This window comes from Amphiura filiformis, chromosome 18 (assembly GCF_039555335.1).
Source record: "Amphiura filiformis chromosome 18, Afil_fr2py, whole genome shotgun sequence".
In the NCBI taxonomy this organism is placed as follows: domain Eukaryota; kingdom Metazoa; phylum Echinodermata; class Ophiuroidea; order Amphilepidida; family Amphiuridae; genus Amphiura; species Amphiura filiformis.
This window is the reverse complement of record NC_092645.1, coordinates 35,694,114-35,714,047: the sequence shown is the minus strand read 5'-3', so window position 1 is coordinate 35,714,047 and position 19,934 is coordinate 35,694,114. Positions and strand designations below refer to the sequence as shown.

At 39.6% G+C, this 19,934-nt stretch overlaps 2 protein-coding genes across 2 annotated transcripts in view; both read right to left on the bottom strand.

The window, feature by feature from the left end:
• Window positions 1–12,146, bottom strand: part of LOC140140162 (uncharacterized) — a 265,770-nt gene extending 253,624 nt beyond the window's left edge. Inside the window, exons 1-3 of the mRNA XM_072162023.1 lie at window positions 12,041–12,146; window positions 8,292–9,969; window positions 7,353–7,528 (exon numbers count right to left, since the gene is read on the bottom strand). Coding sequence (XP_072018124.1) covers window positions 7,353–7,528; window positions 8,292–9,887 — 1,772 coding nt within the window. The 5' untranslated portion in view covers window positions 9,888–9,969; window positions 12,041–12,146. The remainder of the gene's footprint in view (window positions 1–7,352; window positions 7,529–8,291; window positions 9,970–12,040) is intronic.
• The window catches only part of LOC140139117 (nonsense-mediated mRNA decay factor SMG7-like), a 27,465-nt gene continuing 17,467 nt past the window's right edge, over window positions 9,937–19,934 (bottom strand). The window contains exons 10-13 of the mRNA XM_072160899.1: window positions 18,804–18,938; window positions 13,483–13,596; window positions 12,041–12,503; window positions 9,937–9,969 (exon numbers count right to left, since the gene is read on the bottom strand). Coding sequence (XP_072017000.1) covers window positions 9,937–9,969; window positions 12,041–12,503; window positions 13,483–13,596; window positions 18,804–18,938 — 745 coding nt within the window. The remainder of the gene's footprint in view (window positions 9,970–12,040; window positions 12,504–13,482; window positions 13,597–18,803; window positions 18,939–19,934) is intronic.

Here is a 19,934-nt window from a genome sequence, read left to right as displayed (position 1 = left end):
GGCAGCAAACGATCATACCGATATAATTATACATGTTTCGTCAAACGAGGGCAGCATACGGGTGTACAACGTAGCATCTGGTGTGCTGCCAAATGATACCTACTTATTGCTGTACATATTTATGGTAATTAAAAACATAGATATTATAAAAGCAAGCTCCCTGATTGGTTACATCCAATAAACCTCGCGATTGGTACAATAAACCACCTGCTTAGCCCCACGTAATTGAGAACACACCATCGGATTACATTTTTATGATAATATTTCCCCTATATGACTTTCTCGTTTCACACGCAAAGCTTCCGACAATCCAGTCAATCAAATAAAGAAGCAACCTGATTTGTCGACCTATTTCCATGCTCCGATTGGTTGATATCTATTTAGCCAGCAGCCAATCAGGATGTATGGTTGTTAATTAACGAGGCACTTAAGAAGCGTCACAAACGATATAAAATTGTGTCAACAACGATAAGTCGTGATTGATTGAGGCCCAATTTCTGTTATCTTTAACTTAATATGAAATAAGAATTACAAGAACTGACATGAATCTGAAAAATAAGAACATGACCTAGATTTTCTGATATCAAGTGAGATATGCGTGGCAGTGTGGGTGGGTGGGTTACGATGCCAGCGTGCCCCTCGGAGGGATACATGGAGGTTCTATGGAGGTTCTATCTCATACATATGCGTATGTGTGTGGTGTGGGTGTGTGGGTTATGAGAGCACCCTCAGTAGGACACATCCTATCCCACACCTAATATGTGTAACCACCGACAAGCGAGCATGTGAAACAAATGAAAAGAATTTTTACCAACCGTGGACGACGTTTGAGGGTTTTTTTTTTCGCCATACTGGACGAGGTTAAGTTTTTACTATTCAAGTGCGCAGACTCACCCTATATACCATCAACTGTGGTCATTAGCTATAACCATTTCTACTGGTGTCTTACATTTAGAAATACATCTAGGAACCGGGGAACGTGCACGGTTGATGTGCTGTTGTACAAAGATTTCTCATGTCCTTGTTTGCCGTGTTTACAAATACATGCACATGTGTGAGTAGGGGTGGTGTGTGGGTTAACTGGGTTTACCTTGCATTACTTCCTGAAGAATCCAACTGAATAACACAGACACAATGAGGACCTTGTTTATGAGATGGACCTAGAAACACATCCATGGAATGCAAGTCCTCTGAAAATGTTGAAAGACAAGAGTCCTATACCATACTACCCCTCCATACCTAACATCCTCTTTGAGGCCCGGCTCTGCAAGGCCTTTCCGTATCACCAATTTTTCTACATCCTGGAACAGCCTAAACACGGAAAAAGAGGGATTCTGATGATTGGCTAGTGTAGTTGAATCACATCATGAAATGATTATTATTATGAACGTCAACTGTTCATAGCTATGGAACAAAATGTTCAACTTCAATGGGGTTTCTTGCAAAATGTGGCTTTGCAAATGATTTATACAATCATGTAAAAAACATGCCTGAATTCAGACTGATTTTGCTGATCGCCGCATTTGTTAAACTCGTTTCACTGCCCCACAACTGTTATTCTAACTTGTGTTTTGATTAAACAAAAATCCACTCTTCAGTTCTTAAAAAAATTCTGAAGAGCCTTAAAGGTTAAAACATTTCAGGTTTCCCTACAGCTATTTACAGTATATCATCAAAAGAAAACTATCTCTTACACAAATTCCTAACAATTCCTGAAGAAACTAAATACACACACAAGTCAATGCATGCTGTGTAAGAGACTGAAATCATGAAAATACATCACAAAAATAACACTAAAAAAACATCACCTCTTTTACCGACCCTATCACTAGTAGGTCACTGTGTAATTTCATAGTGCAAAAGCAATCTTTCCAATTTGTGAAAGAGATACAAAAGTACCTAATACCCCCAACCTACATATATAGATATGAATGGATGAATAATACATAAACATCCACGGCGTGAAAACGATACCCGTCTAAAGTAAACAAAGTCACATTTTATACATCCGGTTCTTTAATCATAACCTGATATCGTTTCCACTTTTCATCCTCGAGATGTGTTTTTTCATATTTCCTGACACCGTTTTTAGAAATCTCAAAAGTTCAGAAGCGTGACAGAAGTAGCGTTTGTTATTTCTCTTTCTGAAATATGTATGTAGTTTATGAATATTTTATGCGAAGGAAAGTAGGAATGAAAATCCGCTATAAATAAATAATTTTATGCTATAAATCCTGATTGAGTACCATATTGAATATGTTCGGGAATATATTTTGTGTCAAATAATCAACATAAAGAAGTGACAATGTTAGTCAAGGTTAGGCTACAAAAGATTTTATTTTCAGAGACGCTGGAAGATATTTAATATTTGGAGGCGGGGCGGCATGAATATGATACCTTCTCCGAGGTGCAAAATGCCGAGGAAGGTGGGTGCGTGAGGAAATGTTGCCCTGAAGCTTTTGAAATGCATGCGTTTTACATGAATTGTACCTTAAGGGATGGGGTATTAACGTTTGGACAGTATTTATTGTGGGACATAGAGCACATCAGACATATCGAATTGCATTCTGAATACGAAGAATGTCCTTCTGATATCAAATGATTTAGATTTTTTGAAATTCGCAATGTAATACACATTTTATGAAAAATGATTAAAAATATTTTTGATATTTAACAGTACCGTGCGACGGTAAACTTTATAAATCTGATGATTTATACTTAAAGAGTATGTAGGTGGGATGAAAAGCCGACGATCAATTGAAAATTTTGACCTGTCATATTGAAGATATGGATTTTTTTCCCAAAACACCAAAAAAATTAGGTCTTTTGGGAAAAAATCCATATCCTCAATATGAAAGATCAAAATTTTCAATTGATCGTCGGCTTTTCCTCCCAGCTACATACACATTAAGAATATGTCATTAGATTTATAAAATTTACTCGAGGACTGTTAATAATTTGTCATAAAATTTGTATATCGTGAATTTCAAAAAATGAAAATTATTTGATATCAGAAAGACATTCTTCATATTCAGAATGCAATTCGATATGTCTGATGTGCTCTCATGTCTCACAAAAATACTGTCGAAACGCTCAAAACGCTCATTCCAGATCCCTTAAATATTATGAATTTTACCTTAAAATTGTGAATTTCACTATGAATTTTTGAGATACAAAATTATACATTTTTTAAAGTGCTAGGGCTTTAAGAGGGATTCACCCCTTACACCCCCATGAGGGGCGCTGCCCCTTCAAACCCCACTGATTAATTTCACCTCAGACCCCCACTTCCGGCCTCACCACTTCCATATTTGTTCCGACTGGCCTGCTGATTGGGGTGCATGTATGGGGTTTGGATGTGAGGGTAGCGGGTGAGAGTGGGTTACATATGGATAGACTTGGGGTGGGATATGAGGTGGGGTATGGGGTGGTGTTGAGTGAGGGAGGGAGGGAGGGAGAGAGAGAGAGGGAGGGGGAGAGAGAGGGGGAGAGAGGGGGAGGGAGAGAGAAGGAGGAATGAAGGAAGGGGATAGAGGGAGGGAGGGAGGGGAGAGAGGGAGGGAGAGAGAGGATGGGATGTTGGGAGGGTGGGTGGGAAGGAGGGAGGGAGGGAATGAGGGAGAGAGAGAGAGAGGGTGGAAGGGAAGGTGAGAGACAGCATGGAACAATGGTAAACAAAGAGGAAAATATCGTAACAAAGCTGAATATTTTATACACCCAACATGACCATTGATAAATGGGGTCAGCAACAGAACCAGGGCACAGGGTTCATGTGTAATACATGTAATATTGATCTCATTTCCCTACACTAGCACAATTACCAAAGACTTGGATAGTCTGCTAGTAACTCAAAATGCAGATAATTGTGTTTTTACTTGACACAGCTGAATATACAACAGGCTGTTCCAGTTGAATTTCACACACCCACTGTGGAAGACATAACTCTTGTCTCCCACACAGGGAATGTGCATTTTGAATACGATTACCTGAATGGATGATGCCATTTGAAATCTATACCCCCTGTCTTCAATAGTGGGGTGTATGGATTTCAACTGGATTAGCCCGATATGACCCTGAGGGTAACTTCATTTTGGATTGGGAGAGGATGTGCAGGCCAGGAGTCTGAAACTAACCTCAAAAATATACAAAATTTGTCAAAAATTTGTCAAAAATTCTACTAATGCTTCGGACTTTGAAATGATGTAACTATTCAAGCTAAATTTGCAAGAATTCTTGGAACACCAACAGGTGTGATCAAAACTACCATGTCCTCAGTTCCATTCAATATTTCTATAGCATTACGATGGAGATGGTTATCCCTTTCTTCTTCCCTTCTATCCATGTATCCACTAAGACCCCCAGTATAGTGGCCACTGATTTGATGGCATTGGTTGAAGCACCCAAATAGGCTACTTATCCATGATGCTGGCAACACTGCCACCATTTTGATTAGTCTCAATAAATAATACATACAAAGGATATTAGAGTGATTATGCTGTTTAGTATATGAGAATAAAAGTATACATACATGTAATAACGATGAACCATATGTCCTACTTTTCTAGATGATCTATTATAGATCATGTGGGGGGGAGGGGACATTTATTCTCATATATACTAAACAGCATAATCAATTTTTTGACCCAATTAGCGCCCCAGCACATAAGTTAGTCTTTTTTGGGGGGGTGCTTTTAAAATTATGAAATGAAAGTTACTACATGTAATTGGAATTTATATTCATAAGCAATCAAAAGACAGTATATCTGATGTCAAAATCATCATAATCATTTAATTTGGAAAGTAATTTTATTCAGATTTTTGATGGGAATTTAGTTGTACAGGTGCTTTGAAAAGTGCAATCGCTCTCTACTGCTCTCCTTAAATCTGATATAGGAGAGTGATTTTTAGCTCTCCTTGGTTTACCATTATCTCCTGTCATTCTATTGTAAATGCTCTAAACAGCTCTCCTTGAAGGCTCCAGAAGAGCTATTTAATGCTCTCCAGCCAATTCTAAAAGACAGTCCCTAAGCAGTGCGGTGCTAAACAAGGGAGGGTTGCTGATTAGGTTGAATACTGGTACGTGTAAAAGATACAAGTTTGGTTGATTATGTAAACCGGACCGGTTCTCGCAAATGCAAATTAGGGCGCTAATGGAAGGCAACACTGTGTCTGTGTGTTTTATTTATTGAGCTAAACAAACACGTAGGCACCACCGCAAGTTAAGAGAGATTAATACGCTAACAAGATTGTAATGGATCAAAATTGAACAGAACCAGACGATGTCATTAGATATAAATAGGTCATAATAGCAAAACAATTTCCTGTGCTTATTTAGTAATCCAAACTAATATATTATGTTCTCAATGTGTCACACATACAATATCTGAGCTAATTTATTAGTTTTCATTTTTCATTTTGTACTGGAAATCATGTTCTGTACAGACTATTATTTTTTATGTACAGAATTTGTGAAACTGCAAAAGTTGTTGTTTCAAGGGGTGTGTGTATGAAGGCCCAATCTTTAAAATAGGCCCAATCTTTAAAATAGCTGCCAGCCCTGGTTTTAGATATGTACAATATAGACCACTTGACATCATTGTTTATCAACAAAGGCGAGGGACTGGTCTATCAATATGCTTGAACGAACCGCTACACTGTTCAATGGCTTTCTTGTACTACTAGTATATGAAATGTGGTGGGCGATGCATGTGCCCTGGGCAAACTACGATGCATACGCACACTGTAGGGCAAAGAACAATGGAAATTGCCATAATTCGCATGCATACTGCCAGGAAATGATGTCACATGTCCAGTGGTCTATAGAATGCAGAAATTGTCAAATGTCTACAGGGCAGCTATTGCAGATAGATCCTTTTCAGATACCTGGGTATTTGTGAAATATTGAGTGGTTAATGCAGGAGCATTAATTACCTATTTTATCTAATTTCAGTGAGTAACCTGCAATAGCTGCCAGGTATCATATATACAATATAGAATGCAGAAATTGTCATGGCAGCTATTGCTGATAGGGCCTTAATTCTTGCACTAAACCCTTGGTTTTGTGGAATTTACACATCCTACATTTGATTGGTTCCTGGGCTGCTTTAGCGCAGCAATATAATACATTTTTAGTGTGAAGCGAGTAGTGCTTTATTCGTGTAGTTGCGTAAGTGTGAGTGGTTTTGTATGTTTATCTTATATCTTGTCATTTTATTAATCTATTTGTTTTGATTTTTTTGATATTTGTATGTATTTCTAATGTAAAATTGTTGCAATTCACTTTTTATACTGTGGAGGCAATTCATAATAAACCATTTATGAATGAATAAATGAATAACATTGTCACAATTTTACAAAAAAAATTCAAAAGCCTATTGCAGGAGATGCCAACCTATTTTGGAATGTGACTCAATTTCTTGACCATCAGACCAACTGCAAAATTGTGCCACAAGTCCCTCCTTATTTCCATGAAAAAAAGCGCACTGATGTATGTATACACATAGGCACAATGTCTAGACGTTGATCCACAAGCCTCGGTACACTTTACAGGTTGTTACTGACTACTATAGCCCAATATCATTCTACAAACCATTTAAACAACAATACAGGGACTTTGCAGCTTAGAAACACCCACCTAGACAATCAACAATTGACCGTCGCAGCCAGGGGAATTTCAAGCTATCTCAATTTATCCATGAGAGCTTACTGAGCCTCCACCAGGGTTTGAACCGAACCCACAACCTCTCGTACCATAGTCGAACGCCTTATCGATTGAGCTAACTTGACTGCTTGAAGTCTTGTGACCCCTAAACTTTCCAGCTTGCAACATCAAATGGGGTCGTCATCCACTGGCTGGGAACCCGGTCTCATCAGTCATTTCAATCTATTACTGAAGCATGCACCAACAAAGTTTCTCCAACCACCATATTCCATAGCTAGTGAGGCAATGGGCTATTCATTGAAAATCCACACTACCCCTGTGGAAGATTATGGAAATATCTCCCACAGGGGGAGTGTGAAAACCAAATGAAATAAACACATTGGCAGCTCCATTTGAATTTCATACACTCTCTGGGAAAGATTCAACCTGAATCTTCCAATGAGGGAGAATGAGTTTCAAATGGAGCTGTTTTAACAGATGTTATTAAATTCCATTTGAAATTCATACTCCCCCTGTGGAAGATATTTACAAAAACTTCAACAGGGGTAGTGTGGATTTTAAATGGAACAGCGCAATAGCATCTGCTTGCAAATCGTTACAATACAATATGAAATATTTGCATATAGGAAAATGATGTGAATTCACAAATCTTCGTACATGCAAGCATTTAATACTTTCTAAACGTACATACCTGTTTTCAGCAATGTTCCCATACGTGCTCCGCTTACTCCTGCCGTGCATCCTTGATCCTAGGCCATCTCCTCGATCCTGTCCAAGGAAAGATCCCATTGATCCCGATCCCATTGATCCCGATCCCATTCCTTTAGTGGGCGAGGGCGACAGGCCGAATGAATCATTCTCTGGCATCTATAAGTAAGATTAGTTAATGCTTTCATTTATTCATTCATCATAAAAGATTAATATTAAAGCCAAAAAAAATATGGACATATACACCCCCACACCCAAACACACTCACTTATACCCCACAAACCAATGTTAACCCACATGCCCTCTCTCAATCTCCCATATAGGCCTACACATGCACCCACTCCCACCCTTACACACACATTAGCAGTAAAAATTTGCAGCTTTAAATCCACAAACCATCATTGCCATTGATCATCAACTTTAGAGTAAAACAGTGTCATTAGCACCGTTCTCCTTGAGTCACTCTGCCATAAGCAACAGGGGATTTTTGAGAATGGTGTAAATTAATGTTCCTGCTTCAGGTGGTTCAGAATGATAAGGGCAAAAGTTACAGTATTTTAGGTAAAATCAGAGAATTAAAACCACAGAACCCAGACTCGACCACCATCTTGATACAAACATGGAGCAAAAATTGGGGTATTCGGTTTCGCTCGGAATGTGCTAGAGGCAATGGTTGTGAAGTGAGCGACACCACATACTAAAGGCATTTCAGAGACGCACTTGATGCGATCTGCACGCGATACCTAAATGCTTCAAATGAAATGCAAAATTGTTCTCTTTCGTTTCCGCGCACCATCGGCAAAGAACCGAATACCCCCAATTTTCTCCCTCTAGCTGACGGCGTTAATATATGCAGCAGTAAAGGGAGTCCGGTTTCACTGGTTTTAATTCTGGGGGTCAAATATAAAACTTTATCACATACCAGTAAAGTTGGTGTCTCTTGTTGCCTAGTCCTCCTTTCACCAGCCACGCTTCCAAATGCGGACTTGTCCAACCACGATGGCAACTCTCCTCCTGCTCCTCCTCCTCCACCTCGTCTGTCCTGATGTTCCTCCCTCGTAGGGAACAGATGGCTTCCACCTCCAGTCATCCCTCGCCTCAATTGATCTGTTTGGCGCCACTCCGCAGCAGTTCCTTGCATCGGCTCTGCCGGTTTTTGTTGTTGCGGGTGACTGAAAAGACTTGTGGACCGGTTTTCAAATGGAGATGAGTTCATCCGCCTTCCCTGTACGTCTTCTAAACCGGACAGACCTGGTGGTAAACGCGGCTGAGATGATGATGATGGATTCTGCTCCAACGAAGTCTTGAAAGGACTTTGCTGTTGTTGCTGCTGTTGTTGTTGTTGTTGCATCCGTTTGAGCTCAAAGTCCGATCCAAAATGAAGCGACGAAGAGGTAGGCGGTTGATTCTTCGCTAAACCGGCAAAAGATTGGGGATTAGGATTCGTGTCTTGGGACGAGGACTGTATAGATTTCAACAACGCCTCGTACTGGGAATAATCCGGCGGAGGCGGAAATGTTTTATCCGGCGATTGAAGTCCAAGCCCGATCGCAAGGGTTTTCAACGCTTCCGACTGTATAGATCGATCCGGGATCATGCTACTTCCACCAACATCGTTGGGAAAATTTGGATTCTGTGGTGGAGGTTGACTCTGCATCTTCACCAGAAGTTCCAAGAGACTTGGTGTATCCAAATCACCAGATGACATCTCTTGCTGTTGCGGATACTTTGAAGGGGTCTTATCCTGCGAGGGCTGGGGTGGAGGGATGTTAAATGGTGGTGGAGGATGTTGAGGGTATTGTCCAGGGTGTGGGGGTACTTGTTGCTGGGTCCCCATAGGGCGTGACGATGTCGGTTGTTGAAAATCGTGCCCCGATTTACCAGCTGATGTCTGGAATCGATCTTCGAGAGGACTGGTATCCCCATACCTTTGCATGTCCTGTTGTCTTGCAATGTGATCTTGATCTGGCAAAGGTCTACCATCACCACCCCAGATGTGGGGTGGTGGCTGGTTATGCGAAGGATTTATCGGTGGCGGGCGTCGGTCAGGTGGAGGGGCTCCTCCATGAGTGGGCATTGGTAAGTGCTTAGGCCATTCATCTGGGTTTCTTTGCTGTTGGTAGTCATAATTATGGCCTTCTCTTGGTTGCTGTTGTTGTGGTGGTGGTGGTGGTATTTGATGGGGAGGTTGCTCTGAGGGCTTGTGCTGCCATGGTGCCTCTCCTGGTGGTCTCTGAGGCGGAGGCAGTGGAGGGGGAGGTCCTCTGGGAAAGTTAGGAGGGGGCATGTATGGAGGATAAGGGGGATGTTGTGGTGGTGGACCACTGTGTATTGGAGGTGGCGGGTACGACGGAGGGGGTCCAGGGCCAGGCCCTTGCCATGGGTGTTGTATAGGAGGCGGAGGTCCTGTTGGATGATGAGCTGATGGTGGTGGTCCCCCATAGCCAGGTTGCAGCGGATATTGTGGCATAGGTTGCATGGGGTTCTGCTCATGTAGTACAGGGGATGGGGTTTGCATCTCTTGGTGAGGTGAAGGTTGACGTGCCTTCTTTGAGCTACTGGAATCGTCAGGAGATGGTTTTTTGTCTTGGTAGAATAGCCTGCAATGTATAAATTGAAAGAAATCATAGTGATATGTGAGAATTATTTAGCTTTTGTTTATACACATCTTAATAAGATTCAAACTTATGCAAAGTGTTTCCGTAGATTTAAAAAAGTGCACGTTCATAGCACAGGTGCTGATCTTTATGGTATTGAATGTTTTTAAGTACAATGAGCATTTTGGAAAAAACAAAGGTACTTATTTAGAAACAATATCGTGGGGGTCAAAATAGCCATCAAACAACTTTTCCGGATACAAATTAGTTCTCCTGAAATGTTACACTGTAGTATGAAAAGATTGGGGTTATCATTTGTGTAAAACTGCATGGAATTAACCTAGCACAGAATAAAAAGAGCTTTATTCTGTACGCTGCTTCAAGTCCTTCATGTAGTCTTTAAGCTAGTCTTTATTCACAGATACACCGAAGATTGAAACAACAGTTAAAGAGGCATGGTCCGATTTTGCATGCTCTATCTTAGATTAATGCCTAACTTTAAAACAATACGTTTCCAAATTTTGAGTTGCACCACTGCAGCTGTATTGATACGAGAAGCAGAAACATGTATCAACAATGCCCAATAGGATACTGTATGCGCCAATATTTTCGCGGGAATATATTTTCACGGTTTCATGTATCATTGACAATTTCACGGGTTGTTAAATTCGCGGTTGTGGATATCTCTTCAATAGAATAACATAGTAAAATGCTTAATTATCATGTTTTCACAGGGTTTTATATTCGCGGATGCCTCTTGATCAGCGAAATCCGCGAAAATAAAACCACCGCGAAAATTTCAGCGTATACAATAGTACATGCACTTCCAATGTGGCAACTACAAATCACTACGTTTATGATCACAACATTTGAACGAAAACAAATATGACCTTTCTTCTGATACCGAAATCCCAACTTTGTGAATAAAAATGGGGAATGAGGTTGTCGTCGGGGTCGCAGACCTTTAAAGGAAGTCTCCGGCAGTCACAACATAATGTATTATATGTAAGAAAAATAATTATCAACCATGAATCACATGGTTTTATTTAAAACAAACTCATAGTTACGCATGTTCACAAAATTTTCAAGTAGGATATTTCACATGGAAATTATTTTGTTTAAAAAGGTGATTATTTAACTTAAAAAATGAGGGGTCAACCATGTCTGTAGGTCAAAAACTAGCGAAGTTATGGGCAAATGTCTGTTTTTAAAAAACTGCACTTTTCTGCGACCATCATTCAATGCCTTACAATGACTTACTGTACAAAAAAAGCATGTAATGCATCATTTTTTACCACGATGATCCATTTTAAACAAAGGCGATTTTATTTTATGAAATCTAACTTTCACTGCATGCTGCCTTCTGTATCAAGGATAAAGTACCAGCACTTTTTAGACTGCGCCGTCAAGTTTCTGGTGTCCAAATTTCAAATTTTGTATTTCCTATGGGGATTACACAGTTAAGCCATTGACTGTGAGCTACTGTGGACACAACTTTTTGGATTGAATGTCGCCTCTATAATAAGCAATGTGGACATGTCTATCATAGTGACCATCCGTCTCTCATCATGCGATATTCAAAATTCCTGGGCGCCAAAATTGTTGAGTGCAATGACGTCCCAGTAATACGATGAAGGCTGACGACAACTGAACACAAATAACCATTACGTCATTGCACTTAGACAATTTCCGCACGGAGATTTTGAATATCGCGACTTGAGAGCCGACTGTTTTTATTCGTTTTATGGTCAATATGAGTTTGTCATAAGGCATAATGTCATGATTACCGGAGACTACCTTTAGGGACCGTTCACAAACACTTGTTAGGGGGGACCTGATGCAAAAAGGGGGGCCCTGAAAAATTTTGACCCTCCTAAGGGGGAGGCCTGAAAAAAATGACCACAAATGTTCCTGGGAAAATTAAGTTTATATGCTTTTCTATGGGGTTGACCCATAATTTTCAAGTCAAAAAAGGGGGGCCCTGAAATTTTTTTGGGATAAATTTGTTTGCCTCAGCCCCCCTTACAAGTGTTTGTGAACGGTCCCTTAAAGCAATACATTTCAAAATACTCACCTGCACGGCTACACTTTGAGTCCTATTCTCACTGCTGCTATCACCTCTCCTTCCCTCCTTCCTTCCTCTTTCCTTCCCAATGCTTCTTTCCCTTTCTCCATATCCCATTCCATCACTGTCCCTCCTATCCCTCGCTTTCTTGCCACCGCTCCCTTTCAAATTTGCAGCTATAGTAGGTGTCCTACTCCCAGATTTAGTCGGTGTTGTAGACTTGCTTGTTCCCCCTCGTCCAGATTCTTGAGGTGATTTCACAGGGTCGATAATAGTCACTGATTTTTCTGATTTTACTCGCTGCTGCTGTGGCGGTTGTTGCTGCTGTGGTTGTTGCTGTTGCTGCTGCTGCTGTTGCATTGGTTTTGGTAGTTTTTGCTTCAGGTGGTGAGCGCGCTTTGTTGTGTCATCCCCAGCAGGGCTTGAAAACGTCACATGACCAGTTTCATCTGTTTGCTCGATCTTCAAAAGACTGGAAAGTGGAAAAATAAATGGATATTGCATTGTTATTTTCTCACCTAACAGGCAATTATTTGCTTGTACCTGATTGAATTTTCAGGCAGGAATCCGGGTACCTGAAAAAAATCGAGAGAAAAAACAGAGAAATAAAGAGCTTTGTTTCAAAACCCCTTACATCCACTTGCCCATTTTTGAGAACACATAAAAAATCATCAAAAAATCACTGATATATGGGGGTTTGCAACAAAAGCAGTTTTTGGCGGGATGCTTGGGTAGGATGAGCATCCCGCCAAAAAACTGCTTTTGTTGAAAAACACCTTATATCAGTGATTATTTTGATGATTTTTTGATGTGTTCTTAAAATTGGGCAAGTGGATGTAAGGGGTTTTGAAACAAAGCTCTTCAAATACTGCTACTAAAAAAAGAAAATGGCTAAGTTTTTTTTCAGAGCTGGAAAAAGTTGTGTTTTAATTACTGTTGCCTCTATTGAACAGCCAGGAACACATTGAATTAGTTTGCATTGCAAGCTGTTCAAAAGAAGTAATTAAAATGTACAACTTTATCCAGCTTAGAAAAAAATAATTCTCCAGTTTCCAAAATTTAGTATCCAATTCATGAATTAGAGAGCAGGCTCAGGGCACAATCTTTCTACCGGAAAATTAGGTAATTTTTGGCCAATTAAGTTTGAACACTCGGAATGCTAGTGGCTCTGCGATAAACACACACGCACATAGCGTGGTACAGAAGAAAGCATGTGCATGCCTTGCATTGCATACACGTTTAGTACGCTACATGGATACAACAGGTACGTTCGAGCTTGGCAAAAAATTACTGAATTTACTTATGAATATGAGGGATCAGGGAATAGGTTATGCGCCCCCTGCCGCTTGGGGTATGTTGTTTTTTGTGCTCTTTTTTATGAGCTACAACCCTGGTGGTGACCAATATTGAAAAGCTGATCCACAGTTACTCTTCTTCATAGACAAGCTCACCTGGGATAATGATCAACCAGAGTCCTCCCATGTGCCACAAGTTGGGATGCTCTCTCAGCCATCTCTTCATCTTCTGTTAACTTCTGCTTTTTGGTCAGCGAGAACTTGATGATGCTGCAGGAATTATGAAACATGGACAATAGTTGGTTGTTATTGGACTGATAAACAAACAACTTGACAAAATACAGAATAGTGAGAAATTCAGTTTTGCTCTGGAGCACATGTTAAGCATAATTATGCAAAAATCCTCTGAGGCTGGTGTCCTCTGGTAATGATTTATAAGATGGTAACTGGTTTATAAGATGGTATAAACTGGTTTATTAAACTGACTAGCAGTCACCCGTCTTTCACAGTCAAAGTCTTTCGGGGTTGGTAAATTTTTTATATTTTGTGCACATGTAAATGTTTTATTTGAAATGGTATGAGAGGAGATTATCATTTAGAAATATAATATTTTGTATCTTTTCCATATAAATCAATGGCTTGAAATTGCAATTAGATCATGATCGAAGCAAGTCTTCTTGCCACCATATCATATCCACCGTGAGAAGTCTTGCCCCTGTGGGATGCTGGGCCTTTTTTTGCTAGCCGCCCTGATATTTAAGATTTTTATGCATTTTGTTTATACAGTACTTTGTAGCCCATTTTGGACAAATTTGTTGTACATTTTCGCCCACTTTTTACCATTTTCGTCCAAGTTTGTCCCCGCACCTTGAAATGTACCTTACTTCCCCCCTGCAAAAGGCCTGGCTACATCACTGAGCAGATTAACACAATTTTATTCACTTCCCTCTTGGCCCCCTGTGGTATGCTGGCTGACCTGATATTTAAGATTTCTATGCATTTGTTGTACTTTTTATTTGTTAGCCCATTTTGGATAAATTTGTTGTACTTGTTACTTTTTAGCCCATTTGTGACAATTTGCCCCCTCCCCCCTCCCAATGAAATTTGCCTTGCCCCCCCCCTCTCTGAAAAAGTCCTGGCTACACCACTGTGCAGATGAAACCATTTTATTCACATTTCCTTACACTCTGTTTCATATAAAGTTACGATTATACAATGCTGATAACATAGCATTACCACAAAGCAGAGAAGGCCTATTCATGGTAAATAGAATTCAGTGGTTTGATACGGCAAATACCTGCAAAAAGGACATTTCACCCTTTTGAGTAAAAGTTGACATTATTGATGTGTGACTAATTAGGTGTTCATACACAGTCCCTGGTAATATATAATACTGTGTGATTGCTTAAGGTATAATAGGTAATTCAGTGACCGTATCCTTACAGACGAAGGAGAAGAGATGACATGGGAATCAATGAGGGATATCTTGGTTGAAACAGCAGAGGAATGCCTGCCAAAGAAGAAGAGAGAAAGTAAAAGCAAGTGGATGACAGAAGAAATTCTATCAATGATGAGAGACAGGCAAAAGATCATGGACAGGGTTTGAAAGAATATAGAGAGTTGGACAGGCAAATAAAGAAACGTTGCAAGGAGGCCAAAGAGACCTGGCTGAATAGTGAATGTGCCAAAATTGAGAGTCAATTTGGAGAGAATCGGAATGTGTACCAGAGGATAAATGAGATCTCAGGCAGGAAATCAGGCTGTTCAAGCTCTGGGTGCATCAAGGCAAAGAATGGTAATATGCTGGTAGGGAAAGATGATGTAATGAAAAGATGGATTGAATATGTTGGGGAGTTATTTCACGATGTAAGGGATGGTTTGCCAAGCTTTCCGATTCTATTGAGGGTCCAAAGATATTGCAGTCAGAGGTTCGATCAGCTATAAAAATGATGAGCAGAAATAAGGCTGCTGGGCCAGATGGAATTGTTGTTGAAATGATTGAAGCATTAGAGGATTATGGAATTGAGAAACTGGCAGGAGTCATCAACAGAATGTATGATGATGGGATATTTCCGGAAGACCTGAGCAATTCAATCTTTATTGCTCTTCCCAAGAAACCTGGCGCTGTGGATTGTGAACAACACCGTACAATTAGCCTTATGAGCCATGTTACAAAGATAATTCTAAGAATCCTGTTACTCCGTGCAAGAAGTAGAATAAAACCTGAGATTGGTAAAGAGCAGTTCGGCTTTGTAGAAGATGCTGGTACCAGGAATGCGATTTATGTCTTGAGAATGATAACAGAGAGAGCGGTAGAGATGCAGAAGGATGTTTTCATGTGTTTCATTGACTACTCAAAAGCCTTTGACAAGGTGAGACATGATCAGCTTTTTGAAGATCTTGGCAGGCTAGACCTGCATGGAAAGGATCTACGACTGTTGCAGAACCTTTATTGGAACCAAACAGCAGCGTGCATAAGGGTGGATGGAGATTGTAGTGAATATACAAGCATTAAGAGAGGAGTCAGACAGGGATGTGTGATGTCACCAGATCTCTTTAATTATTACAGTGAGCTGATTCTAAGGGAGCTAGAAAAGGAAAATGGTCTCAGTATAGGTGGACATAACATCACGAACATAAGATATGCAGATGACACTGTCCTATTAGCTGAGTCTGAGGAGGATCTGCAAAGGCTTCTTGATGTGGTGGTTCAGGAAAGTGAGAGGAAAGGTTTATCGTTAAATTGCAAGAAGACAGAATGTATGGTGGTATTAAAGACTGAAAGCCCAACATGCATATTGAAGGTGAAAGATCAAAGAATTAAGCAAGTTTCCTCCTTCAACTACCTTGGCAGTCTAATCACAGAAGATGCCAGATGTATTAAGGAGATTAAGAGAAGGATTGCACTGGCTAAGTCTGCGTTCTCAAAATTAGACAAGATCCTAAAAAACAGTGCCCTCAGTATAGAGACCAGAATTCGGGTACTCAACTGCTATGTCGTCCCTATATTAAGATTTCTATGCATTTGTTGTACTTTTTATTTGTTAGCCCATTTTGGATAAATTTGTTGTAGTTGTTAATGTATGGAAGTGAAGCATGGTCAATAACAACAGACATTAAAAGAAGATTGGAGAGCTGCGAGATGTGGTTCCTTAGAAGAATGATGAAGATCCCGTGGACTGATAAAGTGTCTAATGACGATTTCCTAAGTAGAGCAAATGTGAACAGGAAGCTGTTACGTGAAATCAGAGTTAAGCAGCTCAAATTCCTTGGTCATATCCTCAGAAAGGACGGTTTTGAGAACCTAGTATTGACAGGAAGAATAGAAGGAACAAGGAGCAGAGGCAGGAAGAGAGTGATGTGGTTATCAAATCTGAAAGATTGGCTAAAAGAAAGGGGAGCTGAACATAAAGCGACAGAGCTTCTGGAGATGGCTTATAACAGAGAATTGTGGCATGACATGATCGCCAACGTCTTAGGATATGGCACCTAGAGAGAGAGAGAGAGAGATCCAGACTACAGGCATATTATCTTCACACCGATGACAGTACAGAAGGCATATTTCAGGCTATGTCAACATTAGTGTATTGTGTTGGCGTGAAAAGTTTTAGCTCGCAAGGAGCTTTCAGTGCTTTTTGGGAACGAACCATTAATTAGCTAACTTAAATAAACTTGTCCATGTTTTTCTTCTCTGTAAACTTCAGATTATCCTTCCCTAGATGCAATAGTTCAGTGACAATCTCCAAACTCTGCTACAGATGAATTTATTTCCATGGCTTTATAAATCAGGGGTGCGAGTCACCACATATTTAAAAAGCTGAACTCTTTACCCCTGAAAATAAGAAATCACAGCCCTGGATAAAGAGCATAGAGAGGTGTTTAACAGTGAGTTTGTCTTCTCTTTAAACCATTAGTCCTTAGATGCAATGGTTCAGTGTCCAGACTGTACCATCTAGGGAAGAATTTGATATTTGGCTTTAAATAATGCATTGCAAACTATTAATTTTGATCAAAAGGTACTATATTAAGATATTCCGAATACTAGTAGCAATAAATCTCATTTAGTATGATATGTATTCCAAGTAAAACAGCATTGTCTGAAACCAGTTGATTTTCTAACCATGCAGAGTGTTTTTGAGAACTAGTAGCGATCAATCTTATTTAGTTTTAAAATAAATTAATATGCATTCCAAGTAAAACAGAATTTTCTGAAGGAAACCTTTCACTTTTCTAACCATAATAATAATAATAAATAATAAAATGCATTTATAAAGCGCATAAAACTAAAAGGTTACTATGCGCTGAACAACTTAATTACACTTAACTTACACTACAAAATGCATGAAAGAGCAAAATATAAAACAGCAAACAAAAAAAACGATAATGATTTATGCATCATGTTTTAAGGGATCTAGAATGAGCGTTTATGGCATTTCGACAGTATTTTTTGTGGGACATGAGAGCACATTAGACGTATCGAATTGCATTCTGAATACGGAGCATGTCTTTCTGATATCAAATAATTTTCATTTTATGACAAATTATCAAAATTTGATATTTTTCAAATTTTTGATATATAACAGTCCTCAAAATAAATTTTATAAATCTAATGATATATTCTTTAAGTGTATGTAGCTGGGAGGAAAAGCCGACGATCAATTGAAAATTTTGACCTTTTATATTGAAGATATGGATTTTTTTCCCAAAAAGACCTATTCTTTTGTGGTGTTTTGGGGGAAAAATCCATATCTTCAATACAAAAGATCAAAATTTTCAATTGATCGTCGGCTTTTCATCCCACCTACATACACTTTAAGTATAAATCATCAGATTTATAAAGTTTACTTCAAGTACTGTTAAATATCAAAAATATCAATTTTTAATGATTTGCCATAAAATGTGTATTACATTGCAAAATTAAAAAAATCAAAATTATTTGATATCAGAAGGACATTCTTCGTATTCAGAATGCAATTTGATATGTCTGCTGTGCTCTAATGTCCCACAATTAAATACTGTCCAAACGTTCATACCCCTTCCCTTAAGACAACTTAAAAATATCTTTTCCTTTGGTGCCTTTTATTTCACCGAATTTTACGATAAATTACAGTATTTTACTGAAAATTACCCGGTAAAATACCAGGGGTTTATTTTACTTATTTAGAACACAGTCAGGGATGGGAGGTAACAAGAAAAATGTACATGTAGATAGCAACTAGCATATTAAAAATGTTCCCTGTTGGTTCCATTTTTGCGGGATTAGAAGAATCTGGGGAAGGATGTGACACACCATGGTAGGTTGAGGGAATAATTTAGATTTTCTGGAAGAATAGACACCCCTGCATCTGAGGCTGGTGACCCCTGGTAACGATTTATAAGATGGTAACTGGTTTATAAGATAGTATAAACTGGTTTAATAAACTGGTTTAATAAACTGATTTATAAGTTCCTAACTGGGTTTATAAAATCACACCTACCTGTGTGCTTCATTTAAAGGCACAAATCCTCTGAGGCTGGTATCCTCTGGTAGCGGTTTATAAGATGGTAACATGTTGCCAGGTGACTCATCTGGTTGTAGCATGTTTAACACACGGGCAAGCTTACCCCAAATCCTGCAAAAGAAAATAAATAATAATAAGTTATTTTTTTTAATGATTGCAAGAGGCTGGTTGACATACCGTAAACGTTCGCCTAATGGCGCATCTGGGCTCATTTGCCTTGGGGTAAATTTCATGTATAAATAGAGAGCTCCCTCCTCTAAAACCCCGAACAAGAATTAAGGGTATGTGCCCTTATTTGCTGGTGGGATTTTTATGGGAGGACACTTTTAGTTTGTGTCTAAAATTCCAGTTATATCAAGGGAGCCCATAGCGCCATTAGGCATACGTTTACGGTATGCTGTGAAAGGTGGGTCATTTCATTTTTTCATATTGTGTTATCTAATTTCAATTACTTTTTGTCGGGGGAGGGTAAAGAAACAAAATTTGCCCTGTCAGCATTAAGTTGTCCCAATTTTACCAGGACATCTGCGCCCCCAGCGCACAGAAATTTTCAGTTTTATACTATTTGAAGTGAACATTGTTACACGTTGGGTTCATTTTGTGGAAAGAGTGCAAAATATGTGCAATTTTACACTCTTTATACCCAAATCAAGGTGTTTATCGAATGTGTGCATATTTAAACAGTACCAAGAACACGGAATACTTCTTTGAGTTGTCAGGGGAAGAGGGGAGGCAGTCTCTGTGTCAGGTACGCCACTATCTATTTTCTATTGAAGAGGTGTACAAATGGGCACCGGCTTTATTTAATGCCGGGAAGGTAACAAATTCACTGTGGAGGAGGTGTAGCGATCCCCCAACAGCAACATTACATGGATGAGTCTGGCCACAATCGCTTCAAAAGGGTAATGGGCACTGCGGCCTGTGAACACGTTTTAGTGTCTGACCGATCAGGTCCATATCGGAATCAGCCGATTGGCCGATCGATTCCCTTTTTGATCGCCCGATCCGATCACCGATTACCAATTCCCCAATTGTAAACAATGGCTGAATGGACTGTGAGTTCACCTGTATGTTGAAAGGGTACTTGTATGCAAATAATTACCATGA